The sequence below is a fragment of the Vipera ursinii genome (genome assembly GCF_947247035.1).
Source record: "Vipera ursinii genome assembly, chromosome: 5".
Classification (NCBI taxonomy): Eukaryota; Metazoa; Chordata; class Lepidosauria; order Squamata; family Viperidae; genus Vipera; species Vipera ursinii.
The window spans coordinates 4,444,846-4,471,989 of record NC_139518.1 but is presented as its reverse complement, the minus strand read 5'-3'; the positions used below and the strand labels follow the sequence as shown (position 1 = coordinate 4,471,989).

Sequence of the window (27,144 nt, the reverse complement as noted above, 5' to 3'; positions counted from 1 at the left end):
GGTGCTCCGGCGCCTCATGGCTCTCCCTAGAGGAGGCAGACAGCGCCGGAGGCGACCTCGCTCGCACCATACCGCCAGCGGGGCAGTTTCAAAAACAAACGAGGCTAGGAAGGGCAAGAATAGGAAAAGAATGCAAGTCTGGAAAATCAGTCGGGGAAAAAAAGGTGCCGGAACTCTGTTCCGGTGCGTTCCGTGACCCAAAAAAAAAAAAAAAAAACCCTGGTTAGATGTCATGTGTTGGAAGACAGAGTCATTTGAATTTCCGCATAATCTGGAAATATTATAGCTCTCAGATTAAAATCCATGCATTGGTGTGTGTGTGTGTGTGTGTACAGGTGCTGCTTTTACGTGCCTGGAGACAGCCTTCCGCCTTGATGCCCTTCACCGACAAATGAAGCTCCTTGGGGAGGACAATCCTGTCAGCAAACTTCAGGTGAAACTTGAACCAGGTAAGAAGGGGGCTGGGTCTCTCGTCTTTTCTGAAATTAAGCCTTCTCTGGGTCGGTTCTTCAAGGAAATTACCCAAATGAAAGTTGCAGTTTGTCTCCAGCAGAAGGTGCAAAAAAGCAAGCCATGTCTCGGTTCACCACAGCTGGTGAGATGAACATGGAATTGGCTGGGTTCACAGAACCTACTAAAAAAGGGGTCCCCAACTTCCGGGCTGTAGCCCGGTACCGGTCCGCTTGGAGCTGGCCCACGCAAGCAGGGTGCACACCTGAATAGCACGGGTGGTGGGAGCTCGCGCGCAAAGATCAATTGGAGTGAGTGGCCTCTGCTACCAGCGCCGGTCCGCCAAGATGGAAAGGCTGGGGACAGCTGCTCTAAAAGCAAGGGTCCTCAACCTTGGCAACTTTTAAGGCTTGCAACTCCCAGAATTCCTCAGCCAGCTTTGCTTTCAAAAATGATTCAGAGAGACTAGAAGAGAACCAGACAGTGTTAGATGACGGTAGCAAAAACTAAAAAACACCAGAAGCCTGGTAGAACAGGGGTCTCCAACCTTGCTAACTTTTAAGACTAGTTGACTTCCAACTCCTAGAATTCCTCAGCCAGCTTGGCTGGCTGAGGAATTCTGGGAGTTGAAGTCCACAAGTCTTAAAAGTTGCCACGGTTGAGGACCCCTGCTCTAAAGCAAAACCCAGATTCTGATTTTTGAAGCTGATTTGTCAGCTCTCTGATCCTCAGCTTTGCGTTTGTCGAATAACACACACAGCGATGGATCTAAAAAGTCCGTTCTGAAGAAAGTTATAATCCTTAAGAGGAAGAATATAATGCCCCCTCCCAACATTCCAAGGTAGTCCTCCACTTACAGCCGTTGGTTTAGTGGCTGCCTAAAGTTAACAACGGCACTGAAAAAAGTGGCTTAAGACCTTTTTTTTTCAGGCTTACAACCGTTGCAGCATCCCCATGGCGAGGTGATCAAAATTTGGACGCTTGGCAACTGACTCGTATTTATGACGGTTGCAGTGTCCCGGGGGGGTGTCACGTGATTCCCCTTTTGCGACATTATGACAAGCAAAATCAATAATAATGATGATAATAATAATAACGATAATAATAAAGTTGGAAGGGACCTTGGAGGTCATCTAGTCCAACCCTCTGCTCAGGCAGGAAACCCTGTACCATTTCAGAGTCCTTCGGGAGAAGGGCGGTATAGAAATTCAATAAATAAATAAATAAATGGCTGTTGCAGTCTCTCCTTAAAAACTTCCAGTGTTGTAGCATTCACAACTTCTGGAGGCAGGTAGTTCCGCTGGTTAATGGGGAAGCCGGACTCCCTTTATAACCGTGCTGCTAACTTACAACTGCAGTGATTCGCTTAACAACTGTGGCGAGAAAGGTCATAAGATGGGGCAGAACTCACTTCACAACGGTCTTCCTTAGCAATGGATATTTGGGGGTCGACTGTGGTCATAAGTTGAGGACCACCTGTATTGCTATTTTCCCCCCTATAACTCTTCTCTAAAGTTCTTTCTTTCTTCCCTTTTCCCCACCCCCCAGGTGTGAATCCCAGCAACCTGATGAATCTCTTCACCTACGAGAAAGGGTTCTGCTTTGTTTACTATCTGTCTCAGCTGTGCGGAGACCCAACACATTTCGATGCCTTTCTCCGAGTTAGTAACCTGGGTTGGGTACGGAGGGGGGTGTGTGTGTGTGTTATACGAACCTTCAACTTTGCCAGCAAATCTCAGTTGACTCCAGTCCTTTTCCAGCTGAATCCTTCAGAAAAATCTTGACTCCATCCAAAAACCCAAGGTTGGAGTTTAGATCCCAGACGCACGTTTGAAAGTTGGATCCTCACAGGTGGCTCTCGACTTACGGCCACAGTTGAAGGCCAAAATGCCTGCTGCTAAGTGAGATGGTTGCTCAGCCAATTCTCCCCCGTTTTGCAATCTTTCTCGCCACGGTGCTTAAGGGAACCGCTGCAGCCGTTCAGTTAGTAACGCGGTTGTTAAGTGAATCTGGCTTTCCCCCACTGGCTTTGCTTGTCAGATGGTCGCAAAAGGGAACTGCATGACCGCCGGGATGCTGCAGCCGTCATAAATATGAAGCAGTTGTTGAGCGCTCAAATTTTGATCGCCTGACCGTGGGGGTGCTGCAGCGGTCGTAAGTGTGAAAAAATGGCCATAGGTCACTGTTTTCCGTGCCGTTGTAACTTTGAACAGTCACTAAATGAACGGTTGTAAGTCGAGGACTGCCTGTAGCTGGAACATACCAGCAAAGTGTTGTGGTGTGTATTACTCTGGCATAAGCCAGGTAAAACTTTTCTGAGGGCAACAAGCAAACGGAAGTCTAGTAACATGACAACACAGGAAGCAAAAATCAAGAATTCATTAACTCAGGGGGTCTTCAAACTTGTCCCTTTTATGACTTGTGGACTTCAGCTCCCAGAATTCCTCATCCAGGCACGCCTGGCTGAGGAATTCTGGGAGTTGAAGTCCACAAGTCATAAAAGGACCCCATTTAAAGACCCCTGCATTAACTCATGCTTGGCTGATAGTTGAGTGATCAGGTGGCCTAGAGGTGAAGACTCCCACCTCCCACTCAGAAGGTTGAGAGTTCAATCCTCTGCAGCGACAGATGTTTATCAGGGGACAAAGAGAAAATATCTGCTGCAAACTCCACATAGGCATCAGGAAGGGCATCCGGCCAGTAAATGTTGAGCTACGTTCAGTTGCCCCATCCCGAAGCAAGGAATTACAGGGTGGTGAAAAGAAAAGAAAAATGCTTTGATGATAGAAAAAAAGCTTTGATGATGATAATATAATAATAGCAGCCTAATGCTGGGAAAGATTGAGGGCAATAGAAGAAGGGGACGACAGAGAAGGAGGTGGCTGGATGGAGTCACTGAACCAGTAGGCATGAGCTTAAATGGACTCCAGAAGATGGTAGAGGACAGGAAGGCCTGGAGGAACGTCCACAGGGTCGCGATGGGTCGGACACGACTTCGCAACTAACAACAAAAATAGTCACCTCCATGTAAACCTTTGGGCAGCAATAGGAAAGTGTTTTGTCATTGTCTCCTTTTCCCCTGCTTAAATCTAGAGTTGGGATTTGAGACTTAGTGGTCTCCCATCCGAGAATAAATTAAGTTCAGCCCTTCTAAGCTTTTTTTTTTTTAAAGACCAAGACAGGTTGAGAAGGATGGTGGGTGCATGTGTTCCTGTAGATGTGTTTATAATCCTTTTAGTGTAGGTACAACTCCGATGACTACAGAGATACGGTTATGTAGCTTTTATAGCACAAACCGTTTTTTCGGTTGTTTCAAGCCGCCCTGAGTCTTCGGAGAAGGGCGGGATATAAATGGAATTTAAAAAAATAAAAAAATGCCTCTCCTTTTCCAGCAGCGGTTCCTAGCTCTATTAGGCTGGAGAAAATATCCGAGGGTCTCTAATGCAGGGCTCCCCAATCCCCGGTCCGTGGACCGGTGCATGCCAGCAACCGGGCCGCACAAACAAGCAAAGACCCATCCAAGGGATGCAGGCAGCACACGAAACCATGGCCCCTCCAGTCTGTGGAAAAAACTCTCCACAGAACCGGTCTCTGGTGTCACAAAAGGTTGGGGGCTGATGCTCTAATGCAGGGCTAGGCAACCTGGGCTCTTTTATGACTGGTGGACTTCAACTCCCAGAATTCCTGAGCCAGCCAGGCTGAGGGAAAAGGGAGAGGTTTCCAAGCTGAGCCATGCTGGCTCAGGAATTCTGGGAGTTGAAGTCCACCAGTCATAAAAGAGCCCAGGTTGCCTACCCATGGCCTCTACACTAAAGCAGGGGTCTTCAAACTTGGCTCTTTTATGACTCGTGGACTTCAACTCCCAGAATTCCTAAGCCAGCCACGCTGAGGGAAAAGGGAGAGGTTTCCAAGCTGAGCCATGCTGCCTCAGGGATTCTGGGAGTTGAAGTCCATGAGACATAAAAGAGCCAAGGTTGCCCTATCCCTGCTCTATAGTGCATGTGACTATATCCTTACACACGCTTGCTAAAAGCTCTGGAGCCTTACTGATCTCATTCAGTCGCAGTCTCCTGAATTACTGTGCTATCATAAAGGACCGGAGCCCGCTGTAATTTAAACAGAAAGATTGTGATGGATGAACGGCCTCTGGAAATTTTCCATCTGTGGGGATTTATATGTGTCGAGAGCGTTAGAAATCCAGCAGGGCTGTTCTTGATTTATTTTAAACCTTGGATCATTTTTCCTCTCTTTAAGAGAAGCTCCGTCAATTGTGATATTTTACTTTGTTCCGTAGTGCGTTTGTCCTCATTTCTGTTGCTTTTCTGAGCATTTCCACTGGGTGTGTGTGTGTGTGTGTGTGTGTGTGTGTGTGTGTGTGTGTGTCCCTGCAGTTTCTATGACCTTGCTCGACCTTGCTGTTTACATTAATTTTGTAACCTGTGTTTCTGCTGGCTCTCTTTCAGACTTATATCGAGAAGTACAAGTTCACAAGCGTCGTAGCCCAAGATCTGTTGGATTCTTTCTTGGCATTTTTTCCAGACCTGAAAGAACAATGCATCGATTGCAAAACAGGTGGGGAAGAGGACCTTGACAGAATGTAACACACACACACACACACTCACACACACACACACACACACACACACACACACAGAGGGGGGTAGTCCTCGGCTTTACAACCACAATTGAGCCCCGAAATCTCTGTTGTTAGGCGAGACCTTTGTTAAATGAGCTTTGCCCCACTTTACAACCTTTCTTGCCTCACTGGCGAAGTGAATCCTTGGCAGTGGATAGGTTGGGAACCTGGTTGTTAAATGAACTTGGCGTCCCAAACTGAGTTTGCTCGCAAGGAGATCGCAAAAGGGGATCACGTGACCTTGGGATGCTGCGACCGTCATAAATATGAACCCGTTGCCAAGCACTTGAACTCTGATCACGTGACCCTGGGGAGGCTGCAAGAGTTGTGTCGTAAGTCACTTTTTTTCCCAATGCCCTTGTTCACTAAGTGAACTGTGGTAAGTCGAGGACTGTACACAGGCTTGACGTATACCCAACTAGCCAAGCTGCAAAACCTAAGCCCACATCAGGCCTGTTGACTGTGCTCTACAAATGTTAACTAGATCAGAGGTCCCCGACCTTTTGGGCACCAGGGACCGATTGAGTGGAGAGAGATTTTTCCGTGGGCCAGAGGGTGCGTGGTTTTGTGTGGTGATTGCATCCCGTGGATGGGACTTTGCGGCCCGGTACCGGTCCACAAACTGGGGGTTGGAGACCCCCGAACTAGATGATCTGTTGGAGAAAGCTTTCTGCATGTGCCCGATTGAGAGATCGCAGTCAGTCTGCACACCACTGGCACATTTCCAAGTTGATCCTTGTCGGCGAATCTGTTGCAGGGCTAGAGTTCGACCGCTGGCTCAATGCCACAGGGCCTCCTTTAGTCGAACCAGAGTTATCTCAGGGATCCAGCTTGACCCAGCCGGTGGAGACGCTGTTCCATCTCTGGACCACGGAGCCTCTGGACGCGGGAGCCGCTGCGAACAGCGTCGATATCGCCGAGTGGCAAACATTCCAAACGGTGCTTTTCCTGGATAGGTTACTGGATAGGTCGCCCTTGCCACACGGTGAGTTTAATTACCTCGTTGGGTAATGAAACGTCTGCAGGAAAACAACCAAGCTCGGAGAGCCCCGAGGACCCCACCATTTCAACTCTTGAGTTACATACAGTCTCTTTTTATGAGTCTGATGGGTGTGTTCCACTATGCTCACTTGTCCCCACTGCTTTGATTATTGGTTATTTCCGGCGGTCCAGTGAAGTCAGGTAGGGTGGGCACACTTGTGAGTCCTGTCGATTGAGCACTGTCATCTTGCGGGACCGAGACAGCGTTCCCTCTCTGAGCTGGTGCTTATCCTCCGGAATGAGATCCATATTGTTTTAGAATAACAGAATAACAGACTTGGAAGGGACCTTGGAGGTCATCTAGTCTAACCCCCTGCTCAAGGAGGAGACCCTATACCAGGGGGTAGGCAACCTTGGCTCTTTTATGACTCGTGGACTTCAACTCCCAGAATTCCTGAGCCAGCCACGCTGAGGGGAAAGGGGGAGGTTTCCAAGCTGAGCCATGCTGGCTCAGGAATTCTGGGAGTTGAAGTCCATAAGTCATAAAAGAGCCAAGGTTGCCTACCTCTGCCCTATACCATTTCAGACAGGTGGCTAGCCAGTCTGGTTTTTTTTAAAAAAAACTCCAGTGATGGAGCACCCACCACTTCTGGAGGCAAGTCGTTCCACTAACTAATTGTTCCCACTGTCAGGAAATTACTCCTTAGTTCTAGGTTGCTTCTCTCCTTGATCAGTTTCCTTCCGTTTTTTTCTTTTTCCTGCCTTCAGGTGTTTTGGAGAATAGCTTGACCCCCCCTCTTCTTTGGGGGAGCCCCTGAGATCTTGGAGCACTGCTATCCTGTCACCCCTCGTCCTTCTCTTCATTAAACTGGACACACCCAATTCCATTCGAAGGAAGGACTTTCCCGAAATTAGTAACATAAACACGCGTGCACCCTGCAGGGTGGTTGAACTGGCCTCTAAATTGAATCAAAAGCGAATTAAAATACAATGTTCTCCTTCACAGAGGTGATGATGAAGTTGTCTGAATGCTACTCAACCCAGCTGGAAAACATGAATGCGGAGATTCGTATCCGCTGGCTGCAGATCATTGTCCGCAATGATTACTATCCTGACCTTCTTAAAGTCCGTCGCTTCTTGGAAAATCAGGTACTAGTTGCTGGGCTGAAAAGCTTTGCGCTCCTCAGGGTGTGAGATTTTGGGCAGGAAACCAGTTGATATACAAAGACCTGGGAAGCTCTGATGCTTGGACCTGGGAATAGACGTTTGTCGGGGAATTCTCTAACCGGCGTCCAAGTGGAGGCAGAGGCACTGACAGGAACCAGTTTTATATAAATGTCTATGAAGATACTAAGGGACGCGGTGGCTCAGTGGGTTAGGACGCTGAACTTGTCGATCGGAAGGTCGGCAGTTTGGCGGGTCGAATCCCAAGTGCCGCGTAGCAGAGTGAGCGCCTGTTACTCGTCCCAGCTTCTGCCAACCTAGCAGTTTGAAAGCACGTAAAAATGCAAGTAGAAAAATAGGGACCACTACGGTGGGAAGGTAACAGCGTTCCGTGCTAGTCATGCCGGCCACATGACCACGGAGACGTCCTCGGACAAGCGCTGGCTCTTCGGCTATGAAACGGAGATGAGCACCGGCCCCTAGAGTCGGAAACGACTAGCACGCATGTGCGGGGGAACCTTTACCTTTACCTTTATGGAGATACTCAGTCACCCTGGTCATAGCTATTCGAAAGGTGCTTTTTCACAAGGCAACTGGACTTGCTTGTTTTTCTTTGAAGACGTTTCGCTTCTCATCCCAGAAGCTTCTTCAGCTTTGATTGGATGGCGGGGAATGGAAGGATTTATACACCTTGCAGACAGCTGGTCATTTGCCGCCTTTTAGAGGGTTATTGAGGCCACTTGGAGGCTTATCTGTGTCCTCGGGGTCACCTGAGTGGTGCAAATGTGTGTGTGGGGGGCTTCTTGGAACTGCTGAAAGGACTCTGTTGTAGATTGGAGATAGATGATGTTGTATCCCTCCCCACTGCTGAGAGAGGGCTGTTCAATTTTGACATAGGCGTCCAGGTGGCTTCAACGACCCTCTGAAAGAATGCAAATGACCAGCCGTCTGCAAGGAATATAAAGAAGAAAGGAAGCTTCTTCAGCTGTGACTGGGTGGTGGGGAATGGGAGGATTTATACTCCTTGCAGACAGCTGGTCGTTTGCCTTCTTTAAGAGGGTCGTTGAGGCCAACTGGAGGCTTATTTGTGTCCTCGGGGTCACCTGAGTGGTGCAAACGGGTGTGGAGCCTTCTTGGAACCGCTGGAAGGACTGTGTGTTGTAGACTGAACAACACATCTATCTCCAGTCTACAACACAGTCCTTTTTGCAGTTTTGGGAGTCTTTCTTTGCTATTGACCAAGTTGGGACGGCTGACAATAACCTTTCTGGCCACCGTTGTTAAGCGAATCACTACAGTTGTTAAGTGGGTTAACATGGGTAGTTAAGTGAATCTGGCTTAAAGAAAGTCGCAAAAAGGGATCACATGATCCTGGGACACTGCAGCCGTCATTAATGCGAGTCAGTGGCCAAGCATTTGAATTTTGATATCATAGGAACATGGAGATGCTCCAACAGTCAGTCATAAGTGCCGTTTCGGTGCCATTGTAACTTGGAATAGTTACTAAATGAACTGTTGTAAATCAAGGTCTAACTTGTATGCTTCCCAGCTTTTCCTTGGGGAGTTGTCCACTAGGTGGCAGCAAAGAGGTTTCAGGGGCCTAGCAGACATTATTGGACCACAGCCCAGCTAGGAAAGCCAGCTTCACCTCCCTATGGCTGATAAGGAACTTTGGTTGGGAGTTTTGGGGGGGGGGGGAATCAGCCTTTGATGACTTAATCCAAGGGTCTTTCTTCAAACTTGGCCCTTTTAAGACTTGTGGACTTCAACTCCCAGAATTCCCCAGCCAGCCTCCAAACCCGGCAACTTTAAAGACTGAGTCCTTCGGGAGAAGGGCGGTATATATATATATATATATATATATATATATATATATATATATATATATATATATATATATATATATATATATATATATATATATATATATATATATATATATATATATATATATATATATATATATAAATATAATAAATGATAAATGATAATGACTTGTGGACATGATGGCTGAGGAATTCTGGGAGTTGAAGTCCACAAGTCTTAGAAGCGGCCAGGTTTGGGGACCTCTGCTCTGCCACATTGCTACGTTCTTCTCTGCTACTCACCAAAGAGGTCATCTTCGGCCAACGCGTACAGGATCCGGGAGGTGCCAATGAGGTTGCTCATGGTGGCTGAGAGTCGAAAGGTAGACCCCGATGATGACCAAGGGGGCCCAGATCTTGACGTCCTTCAAAAAGCTGTAGTCCCACTGGAGAAGAAACCTAGAGAAAGAAGAACATTGGTAGAACATTGCGTGATGAAGTCACGTAGGCAACACCTGACTATCATAATGTCCCTTAGTCTTGAAGTGATTGCAGCTGGGGGTCTTGAAACGTGAGAGTTCAATTCTGAGAGTTGAAGTCCACAAGTCATAAAAGGGCTACGTTTCAAGACCCCTGACTTAATCTGTCACTGGTGGCAGATTTCTGATACTATGATGATATCAAATCCAATCCGAGTCTCTTGGGATGACCCCGGGCTCCTTCTGCTTGTATTACAGATGTCCCGCATGTACACAATCCCACTCTACGAGGACCTCTGTACTGGCACCCTCAAGTCCTTCGCCCTGGAGGTTTTTTTCCAGACCCAGAGCCAGCTCCACCCGAACCTGAGGAAAACCATCCATCAGATCCTGACCCAGGGCTTGAACCCGCCGCTTCTTGCCATGGACACGGCCGCCATGGTGTTGGACCCTCCGCCCACCGAGCTTGAGGACCGGGGAGCCACGCACAGTGCCGTTTCTCTCAGGGACGTCAACGTGTCTGCTTAGCTCTCCAGCTCATGCAGGATCTCGGAAGCTGGAAGGGCCAGCCAGAATGGCGAGCTAGGACTGCCCTCTGGCCCTTGGTGCCACTGCTGGGGGGGGTGGGGGTGGGGAGGGGCTGGATTATTACTATTTTTAAAAAAAATTCCTCCCACATGTACATCTACGTGCCTTCAGGTGCCTGACCTCCCCCCCCCCACTTAGGCACAGCGAGATTATCAGGTATATATCTTTTTTCTAACTCCAAGCAGCGACCGGGAGCAAGCGACCGTTTGGCCTCATTGCATCATGAATGTGAACATCAAATTGATATTATTATTTTTGTCGTCTCTGCCAACACAGCGCATTTCCAGCACTCGATGAGTTTTTTTTCCCCCTTTGTTGCTCTCCCAAGCCTTGAAGGAGGCAGAACTTTCCCAGGCTGTCCATGCACGAAGGAAAGAAAAAAAAAAAGATCAGGATCATGGTAAAATGTCGAAGGGCGGGATTGGTCCCGTTGTGCGCTGCTGCGCCGGTCAGCCAGAATCCTCAAGAGTGGAACGTTTTCTTCCGAGCTGCGTCCAGATTTCAGGGAACTGGTGTAAATGGGTTACGGGTCAGGTATTAAAAAGAGGTTTGGGTGGGGTTGGCAGGTTGAGGGGTGAGCTTTTATAGAGATGGGGAGGGGGAGAAGCCAACCCTTGTGGGGCGGGTATGGTAGGAACATGGGTGTTAACACTGCTTTGCTTTCCTTGGAGACCAGCAAGCGCAGTGGTTACGGTGTAGTAGGCCCACTCTGCCCAACAGGGATGGGAAAAGGCCTGGCCAAGATTGCGCCACTTGGTGTCTGTGGCCAATCACCAAATGCAGACCGCGACATCCTTTTCTTTCCACCAAGGTAAAATCGGAGTGGTTAATTTTTGCAAAAACAACAACACCACAAAAGCCTGTCCTGAGACTGCTGTAAACATAACTGACTTGTCTTCACATCCCTGCACGTCCTTCACATCTTTGGATGGTGCCACTGGTGGTTTCCAGCCCCTTTGTCCGTTTTCCCCGCGCACACGAGCTCACACGACCCTTTTCGCGTGTTTGTTTTTTTTTACTAAAGCAACTCTGGGATCTCTTTCTGGGTGTACCTCCCCCTTGTTCAAGAGTAATATTTATTCTCCGTCCCAGAAAAGATGTTCAGAAAACCCCCTTGATCCCACTCTTTGTGCCCAGCTCTGGCAGAGACGATGCCTGTCCCACTGCCTCCTGTTTGGGGAAAACTGGTTCCAGAACCACCGAGGTGCTTAAAATTCTCTGCCTCCACCTCCTTTGCTCCGTTTCCCCCCTGAAATATTACTTTTCCCCCCGGGGCGACTTTGGGCTTCAGACGAAAGGAGGAGAGAAGCAATAATGAAGTCAAGGCTCCCAAGTTGCTGGTGTTGGGTTGTGATCATTTGGCATAGCGGCTCTGGGGTTCCTCCGTTACTTGGCAATGGGCAGAAACACCTTCCACTTTTAAGGTGTTTGATTGGCAGCACTTTTGACACCACCTCCAGTCTGGCCGAGACCGCAACCACTACACACTCTTTGTTATCCTGCATTTCCCCCCCCCCCACTCCAGGAGAATGTATGCAACCAGGGTGGAAATTCCTTGGGAGATGTACCTGGATGCCTTACAATAACATCACTTATAAATGTTGAATTAAACTAAAGTTTGTGACTTTGGGAGGTTTCCTGGTTTTCTTCCCCCCCCTCCCTCCCCCCCCAGCCATTGACGGTATCACCAGGTACGACCACAATTGAGCCCAAACTTTCTTGTTGCTAAGCAAGGCAGAGGTTAAGCGACTTTTGCCCCGTTTTTTTACGACCTTTCTTGCCACCGTTGTTAAGTGAGTCGCTGCGGTCGTGTAGTTAGTAACCCGGTTGTTAAGTGGATCTGGCTCCCCCCCCCCCTCCGTTGACTTTGCTTGTCAGAAAGTCGCAAAAGGGGAATCGCACGGCGGTCATAAGTTGCTGACGCTGAGCTGCTGCAACCGAGCGCGTAGAAAGGGTGGGGCTTTGTGTGGCAGCCATCTTGGCTTTTGTGACCTCCCACGGGCAGACCTGACGCCATATTTGAAAAACGCCTCATTGCGTGACATCTGCTTTTTTTTTTTTTTTTACAACCACTGTTTCAAAGCAAGCTTTTTACAAGATTTTTGTTTCACGTGACAATGCAATTCGCGGTGGCCATCAGTTGGGGTGCAAATTGGGTGTATCCCACACCTTTGTGGCCCGGAAATTTGGATCACCATCATGTGAAGGACCCCAGCCACCGTTTGAGGTGAAGCTTTGCCTTCCTTTCGTTGTGAGTTACACAGGGACAATAAAGATATTCTGTTCTGTTCTATTGGCGCCAGTGTTGAGTGACACCAAGTGAGGCGATAAATCGCTGAGGTGGAAAGGCAGTGCCTGTCCATGACACATTCCCTGTAAACGTGATTTTTGTGAGTCTTAGGACCGTGGTGGCGAACCTATGGCATGCACGCCACAGGTGGCACGCAGAGCCCTCTCTGTGGCCACGCGCGCCCTCACCCCAGTCCTAGGCCTTCAGCTGAGTTTTATAAAGCCTTTTCGCTTTAAGCCTCCACCGCCATGTGCAAAAAAAAAAAAAAGTTCAAGCAATCAATTTCAACTTCTCGCAGGGAAAAAAAAGAGCTCGCAAAGTTGGAATTGATTGATTGAACTTTTTAGTCCCACCCAGTCTGCTGTTACCACCGCAGCCACACCTACCCGGCAATACATAAGTGGATTTTGGGTTGCAGTTTGGGCACTCGGTCTCTAAAAGGTTTGCCATCCCTGCCTTAGGAGCTTGAAGCTCTGGAAAGTGGGATGCGCATGCAATGCGTGCACCTGAAAAGGTAAGGGGGAGCAGAAGGAAGCGCATCTATCCAGACTATGTGCCTGGTTGCACGCCTGCGTCTTGCCAAATACTACGGGGAGTCCTCAATTGACGAGCACAACTGAGGCCAAAATTTATCCTTGCTAAGTGAAAAATGCGTGAATTGATTTTTGCCCCGTCTTACGACTTTCCTTGCCGCATCTGTGAAGCTGGATCACTGCAGTTGTTAAATTAGCAACACCGTTGTTAAGTGAATCTGGGCTTTGACTTTGCTCATCAGGAGGTCGCCAAAGGGGAATCGCGCGACCCCGGGACACTGCAACCATCGTAAATACAAACCGGTTGTCAAGCATCCAAATGTAAATCGCGTGCGGCAGAGGTCGTAAGTGCGGGAAAACAGTCAAGTCACTTTTTCAAGCGTTGTAACTTTGGTCACTAAACAGACCGTTGTAAGTTGACGACTACCTGTACTAACAGACCTTTTAGAAGATCCTCTGTTCTTCATAAAGCTCCCGTCAGAACAGTGTTTCTCATACTCGGCAACTTTGAGATGTGTAGATTTCGCCTACTAAACGTGGAGATTCTCAATCACCCAAGTGATGGTTGTCCCAAAGATGCTTCTTCAGGAGACAACTGGACTTTCATTTTTTTTTCTTTGAAGACGTTTCGCTTCTCGTCCAAGAAGCTTCTTCAGCTCTGACTGGATGGCGGGGAATGGAAGAAGGAGCTGTCCTTGCAGACAGCTGGTCATTTGCATTCTCTTAAGAGTCGTTGAGGCCACCTGGAGGTTTTATCTGCGTCCTCAGGGTCACCTGGGTATTGCAGGCAGGTGTGGAGTCTTCTTGGCACTGTTGAAAGGACTCTTGTTGTAGACTGGAGATAGATGGTGTCGTATCCCTCCCCCTCAACATAGATGACTGCCAAGTGGCCTCAACGACTCTCTAAAGCAGGGGTGTCAAACTGCCGGCCCGTGGGCCGGATGTGTCACGACAAAACCACGCCCACCCGATTGCCGGCAATGGGGAAAAAGCTCTGATACATTGCGCGACGTCACGAGTTTGACACCCCTGCTCTAAAGGGGATGCAAATGACCAGCTGTCTGCAAGGAGTATAAATCCTTCCATTCCCCACCATCCAGTCAGAGCTGAAGAAGCTTCTGGGATGAGAAGCGAAACGTCTTCCAAGAAAAAAACTAGAAGGTCCAGTTGCCTCCTGGAAAAAAAAGCACCTTTGGGACTTCGACCGCTAGAATTCCCAGCTAGCACAGAGTTGAAGTCCACACATCTTAAAAGTTGCCGAGTTTGAGAAAGGCTGCTTTAGAAGCATTATTGCTGAAATAATGAAACTTTGCCAGGAAACGACTTTTCGAGAAATCTACAGTACGGGTAGGCCCCGTGTTATGGCCACAATTGGGATCAGAATTTCCACGGCTAAGCAGGGCAGTTAATTGAACCCTTATCTACTTTTTAAAAAGCCTTTCGCTGAAGTTGTTAAGCGGATCAGTGCAATTATTAAGTGAATCTGGCTTGCCCGATTGTCAGAAGCTGGCTGGGAAGATTACAAATGGTGAGCAGTTGATCCAGGGACAATGGCAAACCATCATAAAGACAATACTGCTTGCCAGGCACCCAAATTTTGATCCTGTGACATTGGGGATGCTGCAACAGTGGCAAAACCTGTCATGCGATTGTTGTTTTTCGTGTGTGTGTGTATGTGTGTGTGTACATACACACACACACATATATATATATATTAATAATTATATATATATGTGCAAATTATTCAAATTGCTAATAAAGAATTTGGGAGGCTAAGATGATCATTTCGAACTTTTTATGTTCTCATCAGTTAGTCATACCCTTTATCTGAGATTCGAACCCGGGCTGATTATATATCAGGCAGTGTTTTAACCTCCTGAGCCACGGGGTTCTTTCTCTCTTATATTAGCTGGAAGGCAAGGCAAATGTATGTTTAAGTATTTGTCAAGGCTTTTTGAATGGACCTTGCACACACATACACACACACACACATATATATACACACACACACACACACACACATATATATATAATTGTTCCTTAAAAAAGAGGAACAAACAGCCACTACCACATGCTTCTCCCAGAAGAAGGAAGCTGAAGCCACCAGCCTGATAATGACGGATGGGATTCCGTTGAAACGTTGCTCCTACACCTTTAGTTCTACGTGGGGAAAAACCCGAATGACCAAAGATCCATATATTTTATTTATTTATTTATTTATTGATGGGATTTATATCCCGCCCTATCTCCCGAAGGACTCAGGGCGGCTAACAACAAAACATATTATATATGTAGAGAAATCAAGATAAAAATAAAATTAAAATCATCTGTGCAATAAATTAAAATTAAAATTAAAAACTAAAAACTAAATTAAATTAAATATATAGATAGATAGATAAAGAGAGAGAGAGAGAGATGGATTTGGATATGGATATGGATAGACACACACACACACACACAAAATCCTGAGTTGAAAACTGGCCAAATCTGGAAAAAAAAAGGTTCATAAGGATGAAATAATATTGGCTTATCTTTTATCACTTGGCTTCAAGGAAAATTCAGGAGCCACTGGTGGCAATCGCCACGTGCGAGCTAGAAAAAGCAGGAGCGGTCGTTGAGACAGGGGCACCGCCTGCGCCTGCGCACTACGCCCGCCTTAAGCCCTGGCAAAGCAAGCGGGAGGCGGGCTCCTAAGGGCTGCTGGGAGACGTAGTTCTTTCCCTTCGGCAAAGGCCGCTGGGGGGCTTGGGCGGCTCCTTGCTCCCGCTGCATGCTGGGAACGGTAGTTTCCTAGTCCCCCAAGGTGGTGCCTTGGACAGATGCGCGTCCGGCGGCAGCGGCGGCATCCTAGGCTCGGCCGCGGGGCTGGTGCGGATCGGGCCGTCTTTGGAGCCGGCTGGAGAGAAGGGACCACTCTGCCGCCATCTGGGGGAAAGGTGGGCGTGGAGATGCGGAAGGGGCCGCGAGCATTGTCTGCCCGTGAAGCTGGAGAGGAGGGAGAAGGGTTACGGGGAAGGGAGGGGTCGGGCAGGGCCGGGCAGGGGTCGAATGAGATGCATCCAGGGGCTTCAGAAGCCGGGGAAGATGCGGGTCCCTAAGAGAGCCTCCTTGCCTAGGAGCTGTCTATCCCAATGGGATGGTGGGATCCAAACCCTGCCGGGCTCATGCAGAGGCGGGATGCGGACCGGAGGGGCTTCGGCCGCGATCAGCAGCAGCAGGGGCGTTTGTGGCCAAACAGCCGAAGGAAATAACAGAACAACAGAGTTGGAAGGGACCTTGGAGGTCCTCTAGTCCAACCCCCTGCTCAGGCAGGAAACCCTATACCATTTCAGACAAATGGCTCTCCAGTCTCTTCTTAAAAACTTCCACTGTTGGAGCATTCACAGCTTCTGGAGGCAGGTTGTTCCACTGGTTAATTGTCCTAACTGTGAGGAAATTCCTCCTTAGTTCTAGGTTGCTTCTCTTCTTGGTTAGTTTCCATCTGTTGCTTCTTGTCCGGCCTTCGGGCGCTTTGGAGAATAGCTTGACTCCCTCTTCTTTGGGGCAGCCCCTGAGATACTGGAAGGCTGCTATCGTTTTCCCCCCTCGCCCTTCTCTTCATTGGGTGTGTGTGTGAAAGCCCTAATAAGCAGGCATATACATAGAATGAAGGCTACTGCTAAGCTTGTAAGCCGCCCTGAGTCTTCGGAGAAGGGCGGGATATAAATGGAACTAAAATAAAATAAATAAATAAAATTAAACTAGACATGCCCAATTCCAGCAACCAAATCTGGCTTCTGATTCTGCAGTACGGGGCAGGTTTAATGCCAGACCCTGGGCGGGAACGAGCAGGGCACCTGTGGCCCTAACAGAATGGGTCTTGGTTCATAAATGGCCCAGGTGGCTGCAAGACAGCCTCAGATTTTGAGCTGAGTTGACCCAGTGGAACGGCTTGCCTTCAAGAGTTGTGGGTGCTCCAACACTGGAGGTTCTTAAGAAGTAATCGGACAACCCCTTGTCTGAAGTGGCACAGGGTCTCCTGCCTGAGCAGGGGGTTGGACTAGAACAGAGGCCCCCAACCTTTTGGGCACCAGGGACCGGTTCCGTGGAGAGAGGTTTTTCCACGGACCGGAAGGTGTGTGGTTTTGTGTGCTGCCTGCATCCCCACTGGCTTTGATTATTTGTGCAGACCGGTTGCTGGCATGCTGCGGCCCGGTACCAGTCCACGGACCGGGTGTTGGGGACCCCTGGACTAGAAGACCTCCAAGGTCCCTTCCAACTCTGCTATTCTGTTATTCAGTTGGTTGTTCTGTCTCCGAAGTTGTGAGTCACTGGTTGTGGCTGCGTTCCCACCATCGTGGGTTTAGCTAGGTTGCTTAAAGATCTAGCAGCCACATTGGCAGAACATGCACAGTTTGATGATGATAACAAGCTCAGGTATTCCTCTCTACAACCAGACTTTGATTGGTTATGAATTGCGTTTTATCTGCAGCCTTTTCTATCTGCTCAATTTGTCGATTAATCAGGATGTAGTTGGGGCGTCCGGAGATTTTAGCAACTGCAGCTGATGAAAAGAGAGGAGCGACATGGTAAGCAAATTAGCTGACCTGTATGTATTAGAGGATGCAATTAAATCAGTGTAATCTTTAGTGTAGAAGTAAAAAAGCACATGGTACAGCTTGGATTAAAACATAAAATAAATCTGCAGTTTTAAAGGGAATGTCAAGATCATGGTTTATCACCCCTTTTAAATACAAGTAGTTCTTGATTTACAACCACAATTGGGCCCCAAATTTCCATAGCTAAGTGAGACAGTTGTGAAGTGGGTTTTGCCCCATGTTACGACCTTTCTCACCACCGTTGTTAAGTGAATCACTGCAGTTGTTAAGTTAGTAACACGGTGGTTAAGTGAATCTGGCTTCCCCATTGACTTTCCTTGTCTGAAGGTCGCAAAAGGGGATCACGTGACCCCGGGACACACTGCGACTGTCGTAAGTATGAACCAGCTGCCACGCGACTGAATTTTGATCACGTGACCACAGGGATGCTGCAATGGCTGTAAATGTGAAAAAAGATTGTAAATTACTTTTTTCAGTGCCATTGTTAAGTTTGGTCGCTAAATGGACTGTTGCAAGTTGAGAATTACCTTTTTTTAACAAACCAACCAGGCGTATTTTTTGACGCCACTTTGAAATGAGATGAGCCACAAATAAGTTTAATAAATAAGTTCACATGGAGTTTGTTTCTACTTTAGGTGGGAACAAGGGGCCTTGAACCTGCAAAGTCAGTTTAGTGCAGGGGTCTTCCAACTTGGCCCTTTTATGACTTGTCGACTTCAACTCCCAGAATTCCTCAGCCAGCGTGCCTGGCTGAGGAATTCTGGGAGTTGAAGTCCACAAGTCATAAAAGGGCCAAGTTGAAAGACCCCTGGTTTAGTGCAATGTTTCTTAAACTTGGCCATTTTAAGATGGGAGGACTTCAATTCCCAGAAGCCCCCATTGTTGGCTGACACAGACTTGCTTAGTTTGAGAAACACTGATTTTTAGGCAAGGCCCACGATCACCGATAGGCCTCTTTTCTGAAACACCTCTCGTCTTGTGGTGTGGAATTGTGCAGGTTACCGTAATTCTTTTGAATGATATTTTTCCTTAAATATCACTGCTGCTAAGTATGGATATTTCAAGGTTGGCCTTCTCTTTGAAATTGCATCTGTACGCTTTCCTCCTTTTTCCTCTGTCCTTTATGACTTTATCCTATGCTTTGTTCGGTTAGAAAAAGAAGAAGCACATTTTAAAAATGTGGAGAAGAAGAAAAACGAAATATAACTGCAGGTTCTCATCAAGCCTTTTTCCCCTATTCCAGGGATAGGCAACCTTGGCTCTTTTATGACTTGTGCACTTCAACTCCTAGAATTCCTGAGCCGGCATGGCTAAGCATGGAAACCTCCCCCTTTCCCCTCAGCGTGGCTGGCTCAGGAATTCTGGGAGTTGAAGTCTATGAGTCATAAAGCGGCCTAGGCCTAGGCCACGGTTAGGCAACCTTGGCTCTTTTATGACTCATGGACTTCAACTCCCAGAATTCCTGAGGCAGCATGGCTAAGCATGGAAACCTCTCCCTTTCCCCTCAGCATTGCTGGCTCAGGAATTCTGGGAGTTGAAGTCCATGAGTCATAAAGCGGCCTAGGCCTAGGCCACGGTTAGGCAACCTTGGCTCTTTTATGACTCATGGACTTCAACTCCCAGAATTGCTCAGGCAGCATGGCTAAGCATGGAAACCTCTCCCTTTCCCCTCAGCACGGCTGGCTCAGGAATTCTGGGAGTTGAAGTCCACGAGTCATAAAAGAGCCGAGGTTGCCTTACCCCTGCCCTATTCTATGTTGGCTTGTTCAAAAACTTTCTTCTCCTTTTGCTGCTACCTTTGGCTTTTTCCAGCTGTGCCTCCTTTCTTCAAATGCCATTTTAAAGCAGTTTCTCTCTCCTGGCCTCCTAACATGTTTTGCAGATTTAAATCAGATCCCCATTGCCTCTGAAGGGGCTGCAGGTCCTTGCAGATTTGTAAAAGATGCTGGGAGTCGGGGTCTCGGCAGATCGGAAGGGAGACCTTTACAAGGACCTGGCGTTTCCAGCTAGCGACGAGTCTCTGTTTTTCAACTGTTCTACTCCCTTGGCTCAGTTCAAGGGAGAAATTTATTGGCTGAGACCCCAGGTTTGTTTTTAAACATCGTGGTGGGTAAAAGTAGCGCTTTCCTATCTAGACAGCCGTCCAAAAGCTGTTTTTCCATATTTTAGAAAGCAGAAATAAAGATGCCTGCCTGCAAAGACAGCCCTTTGTCTGAAATGGTATAGGGCAGGGGTAGGAAACCTCGGCTCTTTTATGACTCATGGACTTCAACTCCCAGAATTCCTGAGTCAGCTGACTCAGGAATTCTGGGAGTTGAAGTCCATGAGTCATAAAAGAGCCGAGGTTGCCTACCCCTGGTATAGGGATTCCTGCCCGAGCAGGGGGTTGGACTAGATGACCTCCAAGGTCCCTTCCAACTTCTTCTTCATCATCACCATCACCATCACCATCACCATCATCACCATTATTATTATTATTATTATTATTATTATTATTATTATTATTATTATTATTATTATTATTAAAGACCTTCCCATATATAGGTAGTCCTTGACCTAGGACAGGGGGTCCTAGGGCCACAATGGAGCCCATGATTTCTGTTGCTAAGCGAGACCGTTCCTAAGTGAATTTTGCCCCGCTTTACGACCTTTCTTCCCACAGTTGTTAAGGGAATCGCTTGCTCCGTTAGTCACACGGTCGTTAAGCGAGTCTGCTTTCCCTGTTGACCTTGTTGGTAAGAAGGTTGCAAAAGGGGATGGCACGACCTCAGGACGTTGCAACCGTCATAAGTACGAGTCAGTTGCCAAACGTCTGAATCTGGATCGTGCGAGCCTGCGTCACTTTTTTCAGCGCCGTTGTGACTTCGAAGCATCAGTAAATGAACTGTTGTAAAGCAAGGATATCCTGCAAAGCAGAAAATCTTCAGGGGAATTCTAAGTGCGTTTGATCGAACGTGGCGATAACCTTACTATTTACCAGAATTCAATCTTCCTAGAATTTCCAGCTCAGGAAATTCCCCAACTCCACTGGACACATTTATAAACAACCTCCTCTCCAGCTGAAATGCTAGATCCATCTTGGTTCCCACTGTCATGCTTTTACTGGGCTAATTTCTTGTTAAATAGTTGTGACAGTTCAACTGCGTACACATCTTCACCTCTCGGTCAGTTTTTTTTTTTTTTGAAATGCACATTGGAGGACGAAAACACTCTGAGAACGCAGTCATGGGAAATGAGTGTAATTGTTATTACATCTCTTTATTTATAAAACGTATGGATGGCCCCATTCTAAAGAGACACTGAGTGGTATATACGTAAAAGCCATAGTGTAGAAGTCAGGGCAGTGTAATAATACAATAAAAACCCATCTTTCTTTGCACCAATAATAACTGTCCAGATTTAGAGTCACTGGGAGTCAGGCGGCATATAAATTTAGGAAGGAAGGGAGGGTGGAAGGAAGGAGAAGGACGGAGGGAGGGAGGGAGGGAGGGAAGAAAGGGAGGGAGGGAGGGAGGAAGGAGAAGGAGAGGGAGGGAGGAAGGGAGAGGAGGGAGAGATGGAAGGAAGGAAGGGAGGAAAAGGACAGAGGGAGGAAGGGAGGGGAGGGAGAGATGGAAGGAAGGAAGGAAAGAATGGGAGGGACAGTGGGAGGGGAGGGAAGGAAGGAAAGAATGGGAGGGAGGGAGGGAGGGAGGAAAGGGGAGGGAGAAATGGAGGGAAGGAAGGAAGGGAAAGAGGAAGGAAGGGAGGAAGGAAGGAAGGGACGGAGGGAGGGAGGGGAAGGAGAGATGGAGGGAAGGAAGGGGAGGAAGGAAGGAAGGAAGGAGAGGGAGGCAGGGAGGGAGGGGAGGGAGAGATGGAGGGAAGGAAGGAATAGGGAGGAAGGAAGGAGGGAGGGAGGGGAGGGAGGGACGGAGGGAGGGGAGGGAGAGATGGAGGGAAGGAAGGAAGGAATGGGAGGGAGAGGAGGGAGGGAGGGAGGGGAGGGAGGGACGGAGAGAGGGAAGGGAGAGATGGAGGGGAGGAAGGAAGGAATGGGAGGGACGGTGGGAGGAGAGGGACGGAGGGAAGGAAGGAAAGAATGGGAGGGAGGGAAGGGGAGGGAGAAATGGAGGGAAGGAAGGGAGGGAGGGAGGAAGGAAGGAAGGAAGGAGAGTGAGGCAGGGAGGGAGGGGAGGGAGAGATGGAGGGAAGGAAGGAATAGGGAGGAAGGAAGGAAGGAGGGGGAGGGAGGGGAGGGAGGGAGGGGAGGGAGGGAGGGGAGGGAGAGATGGAGGGAAGGAAGGAAGGAATGGGAGGGAGAGCAGGCAAGAGGGAGGAAGGGAGGGAGGAAGAAGATTGCAAACATAGCACGTTTCCTTTCTAAATTCCCTTTTTCTTCCCCGTCAGGAAATCTGCTCTTCACCTCGATTATTTTCAGACAATCAACAGGAATGGCAGGTCAAGCAAGGCATGCTGGGGGATTGCTGGTTTCTCTGTGCCTGTGCCGCTTTGCAGAAAAATAAATACCTGCTAACCAAGGTAAAGACCCTCCTGCCACCTGAGGTGCAAGTCCCTCAGAATGCGAGATTTCTAAGCGAAGCCTCCGTTCAACTTTATTTAGCTATAATGAAACCTGCATCTGCTGCCCCCAAGGCCTCGCCCAAGTTCACGAAGCCGCAGTTACGCAGCCAAAGGAAATGATTCAAATTAAGTCAAAAGTGTGCACTCAGCGGAAGGAGGGGAACCTTAATTTCTGGGGAGGCAGGAGGAGATGGAGCGGGATGCGAACGTTTTGGGGGGAAAGCATCGTTCTCCCTGGATCCTGCTCCACGTGCGTTGTCAAAGAGCCTTTGCCCTCCCTAAGGACTAGAACCTTGGGATATCCAGAAAGGATGGACGGGAGGCCTTAAGAAGCCCTCCAGCGTAGGAAACTGATGGCTGTTTCGACCAATAGCCTTTGTACTGACCAGCGATTTCTTCTCTTATCCCAGGTGATACCTCCAGGTCAGCCCAGGTGGAAGGATGAGAAATACCGAGGCTGTTTCACCTGTCGCATCTGGCAGTTTGGCCACTGGGTGGAGGTGACCATCGATGATCGGCTGCCTTGTCTTGGAGGCAAGCTCTGTTTCTCCCAGTGCCAGACGGAAGGTGTCTTTTGGCTCCCCCTGCTGGAGAAAGCTTACGCCAAGTACGTCATCTTCATTCCCAGCGCAGGTAGTCCTCGCTTTACGACTGCGACAAGAGCCCAAAATTTCCTTTTGCTAGGCGAGACATCTGTTAAGCCTGCACGAGCAGAGGGTCGGACTAGAGCAGGGCTTTTCAAACCAGTGGTATGGGTACCACCTGTGGTACATTGGCACCTAGTAGGTGGTACACGACCATCCTAGAAAAGTGGTAGCAGAGGAGGGGAATGAGCTGAACCGGTGGCAGCACCGCATAAGTCTGAGCGAGAGACGGCTGGAGCTGCAGGGCTGTTGAAGCTCAGCAGAAGCGCCAGGATCAGTGCCAGGATCCAGCTGGAGCTCAGCGCTGATCCTGGCACCTCTGCTGAGCCCAGAAGAAGCGCCAATCAGCTGGAATGTTGCAGCATCTCCAGGGTCTTGTGATTTACATCCAGATGCTTGGCAACTGGTTCATATTTATGAAGGTCAGTGTCCCAGGGTCATGTGAAGTGACCAAAACCTGCTGCAACCACCCAGCAGACGGGCGGAGAATAAAAACCAAACACCACCCACCCACCCCCACTGCCAATCCTCAACAGAAATGCTCACAACCATGAAAACCTTGGACAGGAGGAAGAGTGCTGCCGAGCGGGCAGGCAGGTGTCTTGCTCGGCTGTGGCTTGGGGAAGGGCCTTTTTTCAGTGCCATTGTGACTTCGAACAGTCACTAAGCGAACTGTTGTAAGTCGAGGACTACCTGTACTTCATCACTTTTTTCCTTCTGTTTTTTTTTGGTCATCAAGTTTTGGATACCTTGCTAGGTGACTGGTGGTACTCGGATGTTGCCATATCCTAAAAGTGGTACAATGGGTGAAAAGGTTGAAAAGCCCTGGACTAGAAGACCTCCGAGGCCCTTTCCGGCTCTACTCGGATGGACGGATGGATTTTTTTCTCTGACTTTTCTCGCCACCGTTGTTCAGTGAATCGCTGCAGTGGTTAGGTTAGTAACACGGTCGTTTAAGTGAATCTCCCCCCCCCGCCCCCGTTTGACTTGGCTTGCCAGAAGCTGATCACCGTTGCCGTAACTGGCTTTAGGACCGTTGCAGCGTCCTGGGGTGGGGTGTCATGCGATCACCGTTTGTGACCTTAGGACGAGCAAAGTCAACGGGGAAGCCAGGTTCACTTAACAACCGGGTTACTCGCTTAACGACTGCAGGTATTCACTTAACCGCTGTGCCAAGAAAGGTCGTAAAATGGGGCAAAGCTCACTTCACAAATGTCTCACGTTAGCAGCAGAAACCTTGGGCTCAATTGTGGTCGTAAGTTGAGGACTATCTGTACAGCCCGAGAAAGTAAGGAAAGTCCCTTTGGAGCTTCTTCATTCTGGGCTAAACTGAGAGCAGGACTGGTGCAGTGGTTAGAATGCAGCGTTGCAGGCTAATTCACTGCCCACTGCCAGGAGTTCGATCCTGACCGGCTCAAGGTTGACTCAGCCTTCCATCCTTCTGAGGTCGGTAAAATGAGGACCCAGATTGTTGTGGGGGGGCATATGCAAGTAATGCAAGTAATGCTGACATTGTAAACTGCTCAGAGAGTGCTGTAAAGCACTGTGGAGCGGTATATAAGTCTTAGTACTATTGGTATTGCCCTTCCTTCCTCCCTCCCTCCCTCTTTTCTTCCTCCTTCCCTCCCTTCATCCCTCCCTCCCCCTTCCCTGCCTCTTTCCTCCCTCTCCCTCCCTCCCTCCCTCCCTCCCTCTCTCCTTCCTCCCTCCCCCTCTCCCTCCCTCCCTCCCTTCCTTCCTTCCTTCCTTCCTTCCTTCCTTCCTTCCTTCCTTCCTTCCTTCCTTCCCAGTGGTTAGAATGCAGTATTGCAGGCTAACTTACTGCCCACTGCCAGCAGTTTGATCCTGACCTGCTCCAGGTTGACTCAGCCTTTCATCCTTCCGAGGTCGGTAAAATGAGGGCCCAGATTGTTGTCGGCAAGAGGTTGACTTTGCAAACTGCTTAGAGCAGGGGTCCCCAACCCCCGGTCCGTGGACCGGTACTGGGCCACGGCATGCCAGCAACCGGTCCACACAAACAAGCAAAGCCCCATCCACGAGATGCAGGCAGCACACAAAACCACACACCCTCCAGTCTGTGGAAAAACCTCTCTCCATGGAACCGGTCCCTGGTGCCCAAAAGGTTGGGGACCTCTGGCTTAGAGAGTACCGTTAAAGCACCGTGAAATGGTGCTATTGCCATGATTATTTTTCCCTTTGGCTGCATCTCTTCGTCCCCCGTCTCCCAAGGACGTCATCCCCACATACCACGACAACTGTGTAATCCTACAGGGTGTTCGGATCTTTCTGCTTTCAGGGTTCACGGATCTTACGAGCAGCTCTGGGCAGGCCAGGTTGCCGATGCTTTAGTCGACCTGACTGGAGGCCTTGCTGAACGCTGGTCACTCAAAGACCTGAGCCACAACCCAGAACGCGAACGGGCTGGCAAAGTCCTGGAGAAAACTGTGTTCAGACGGTTGGTGGAGCTGAAGGAGAAAAGCGTAATGAGCTGTTCCGTCTTCAGCTCACGGCAAGGTAGTGTTGTGATTCAGGGTCAGCCTGTGGGTTCGGCAGTTGGGTCGGACGATTCAGAGGAGGAGGGGGGGTGGTGAAGAGCTTGCTGAGGGGGTTGGAGAGCTTGCTGATGAGAGCCCTCAGCCAGGCCCCTCCCACCTGGTCACGACGCAGACCCAGCTGTGTGAGCCTGACAGCGTGGATGAAGATGACCCACAGCTGGCCCTGTTCAAGGACGCCCAACGCAGGAGGCAGTCAATCAGGAGTAAACAGAGGAAGGCAATGGGGCACCTTGGAAGGAGGCAGAGAGAAGCCACGCCCTGAACTGTTTAAAAGGGGAATGTGTGGGAGGGCTGGTTTGCTGAAGGCAACTGTTTGAATAGCTCCTGTTTCATGGTTCGTGTCTTGTTTTGCTGTTTGCTTTTGTGTCCATAAATTTGGCAGGCTTAGTTCCAGCCTCTTGCCTTCTTGTAAAGGGGTTGTCCCTGCCTTATCTGCAGGGCCAATAGTAGGCTGGTACAGAACAGGTAGAGGAAGGGCAGAATTTTACACAGCCGCTTCTGTCTCGTTGTTCTCTTGCGGAAAGTTTCATATCAAAATATATTTCGTTCCGTAAACTGTCTCTGACTTCCCTTAACCATTAACAGAATCCAGCCCTGACTGAGACTAGAAACAAAGCACAGGGGGTCCTCAATGTTCAACCATTCGTTTAGTGACCGTTCAAAATTACAGCCGCCCTGAAAAAAAGCAACTTACGATCGTTTTCACACTGATGACCTTTGCAGCCTCCCCGCGGTCACAGGATCAGAATTTGGACGCTTGGCAACTGACTCACATTTATGACAGTTGCAACGTCCCGGGGTCGTCTGATCCCCTTTTGTGACTTTCTGACAAGCAAGGTCAAATGGGGAAGCCAGATTCACTGAACGATTGTGTTACTAACTTAACAACGGCAGCGATTCACTTAACCGCTGTGGCAAGAAAGGTCGTAAAATGGGACAGAATTCACTTAGCAACCGTTTTGCTTAGCAACAGAAATTTTGGGCTCCACTGTGGTCGTCGGTTGAGGACTATCTGTAATAAGCTAAGTAAAAAGAGCAGATGGGGAAAATCTTTTACTCAGACGTCCTCAAAACTTCCAAATAGGTTACCCAGACTTAATTGACACATCAAAAAAGGAAGATCTGTAAACACAAATAAGGTTAATTAAAACTGTCTCCCAGGTTGAGCCACACAATCAAGGCAATCACAGAATGAACATCACAGACAGCACTCAAACTCCATGCCTCAGGAAGGACCAAGTTTCTGTAAAAATGTCTAATTTCTGGACCCCCTTTGTAGGGCTTGTATTCTGTGCTCTTGAGATAAACCAACTGTTTTCCAGGCAGTGTGTTAGTGTCCTTCTTGTGACACCCCCTTTGCTTGGATCGGGACCCACAAAGCAGGGAAGACCAGGAAATGGCCAGGGGAGGTCAGTGGATGGAGACCCATCATCCCTGAAGCCACTCCCCCTCTTTGAAGCCTCACCCACCCCCCACCCCCACCTAGCTTCCCAGGAGCTGATGTGCCTAACGAAAGCTCTCAGAAATGGGGTGAAATGGTGATTACCACGTTATCCCTTTTCTGCCCTTCAGGAAACAGCCAGCTGGGGGAATTCCACGCCTTCATTGTGGTCGACATGCAGGATCTTTCCAAGGTGTCCAGGAAAGAGACCATCCTGCTGCGGATCCGGAATCCCTGGGGGAGGCGCTGTTGGAAAGGCCCCTGGAGGGAAGGGTAAGCGGACCAGGTGTTGACTCCATCATCAAATGTTGAGACTCTAGGGAAAAAAAAGGCCAGAGAAGAGCAACAAAGATGATCAGGGGACGGGAGGCTAAAACATACAAAGAACGGTTGCTGGAATTGGGTATGTCTAGTTTA

General features: G+C 48.9%; 2 protein-coding genes across 2 annotated transcripts in view; both read left to right on the top strand.

Annotated features, from left to right (window-relative positions):
* RNPEPL1 (arginyl aminopeptidase like 1) overlaps window positions 1-11,728 on the top strand; it is a 37,683-nt gene extending 25,955 nt beyond the window's left edge. The window contains exons 6-11 of the mRNA XM_083363923.1: window positions 336-449; window positions 1,999-2,111; window positions 4,914-5,022; window positions 5,844-6,071; window positions 7,074-7,216; window positions 9,774-11,728. Of these exons, the coding sequence (XP_083220049.1) occupies window positions 336-449; window positions 1,999-2,111; window positions 4,914-5,022; window positions 5,844-6,071; window positions 7,074-7,216; window positions 9,774-10,043 (977 nt within the window). The 3' untranslated portion in view covers window positions 10,044-11,728. The remainder of the gene's footprint in view (window positions 1-335; window positions 450-1,998; window positions 2,112-4,913; window positions 5,023-5,843; window positions 6,072-7,073; window positions 7,217-9,773) is intronic.
* A 3,951-nt stretch (window positions 11,729-15,679) lies between these two features.
* The window catches only part of CAPN10 (calpain 10), a 34,164-nt gene continuing 22,699 nt past the window's right edge, over window positions 15,680-27,144 (top strand). The window contains exons 1-7 of the mRNA XM_083363956.1: window positions 15,680-15,862; window positions 17,398-17,494; window positions 19,407-19,610; window positions 21,914-22,045; window positions 22,498-22,694; window positions 25,028-25,245; window positions 26,859-27,000. Of these exons, the coding sequence (XP_083220082.1) occupies window positions 19,467-19,610; window positions 21,914-22,045; window positions 22,498-22,694; window positions 25,028-25,245; window positions 26,859-27,000 (833 nt within the window). The 5' untranslated portion in view covers window positions 15,680-15,862; window positions 17,398-17,494; window positions 19,407-19,466. The remainder of the gene's footprint in view (window positions 15,863-17,397; window positions 17,495-19,406; window positions 19,611-21,913; window positions 22,046-22,497; window positions 22,695-25,027; window positions 25,246-26,858; window positions 27,001-27,144) is intronic.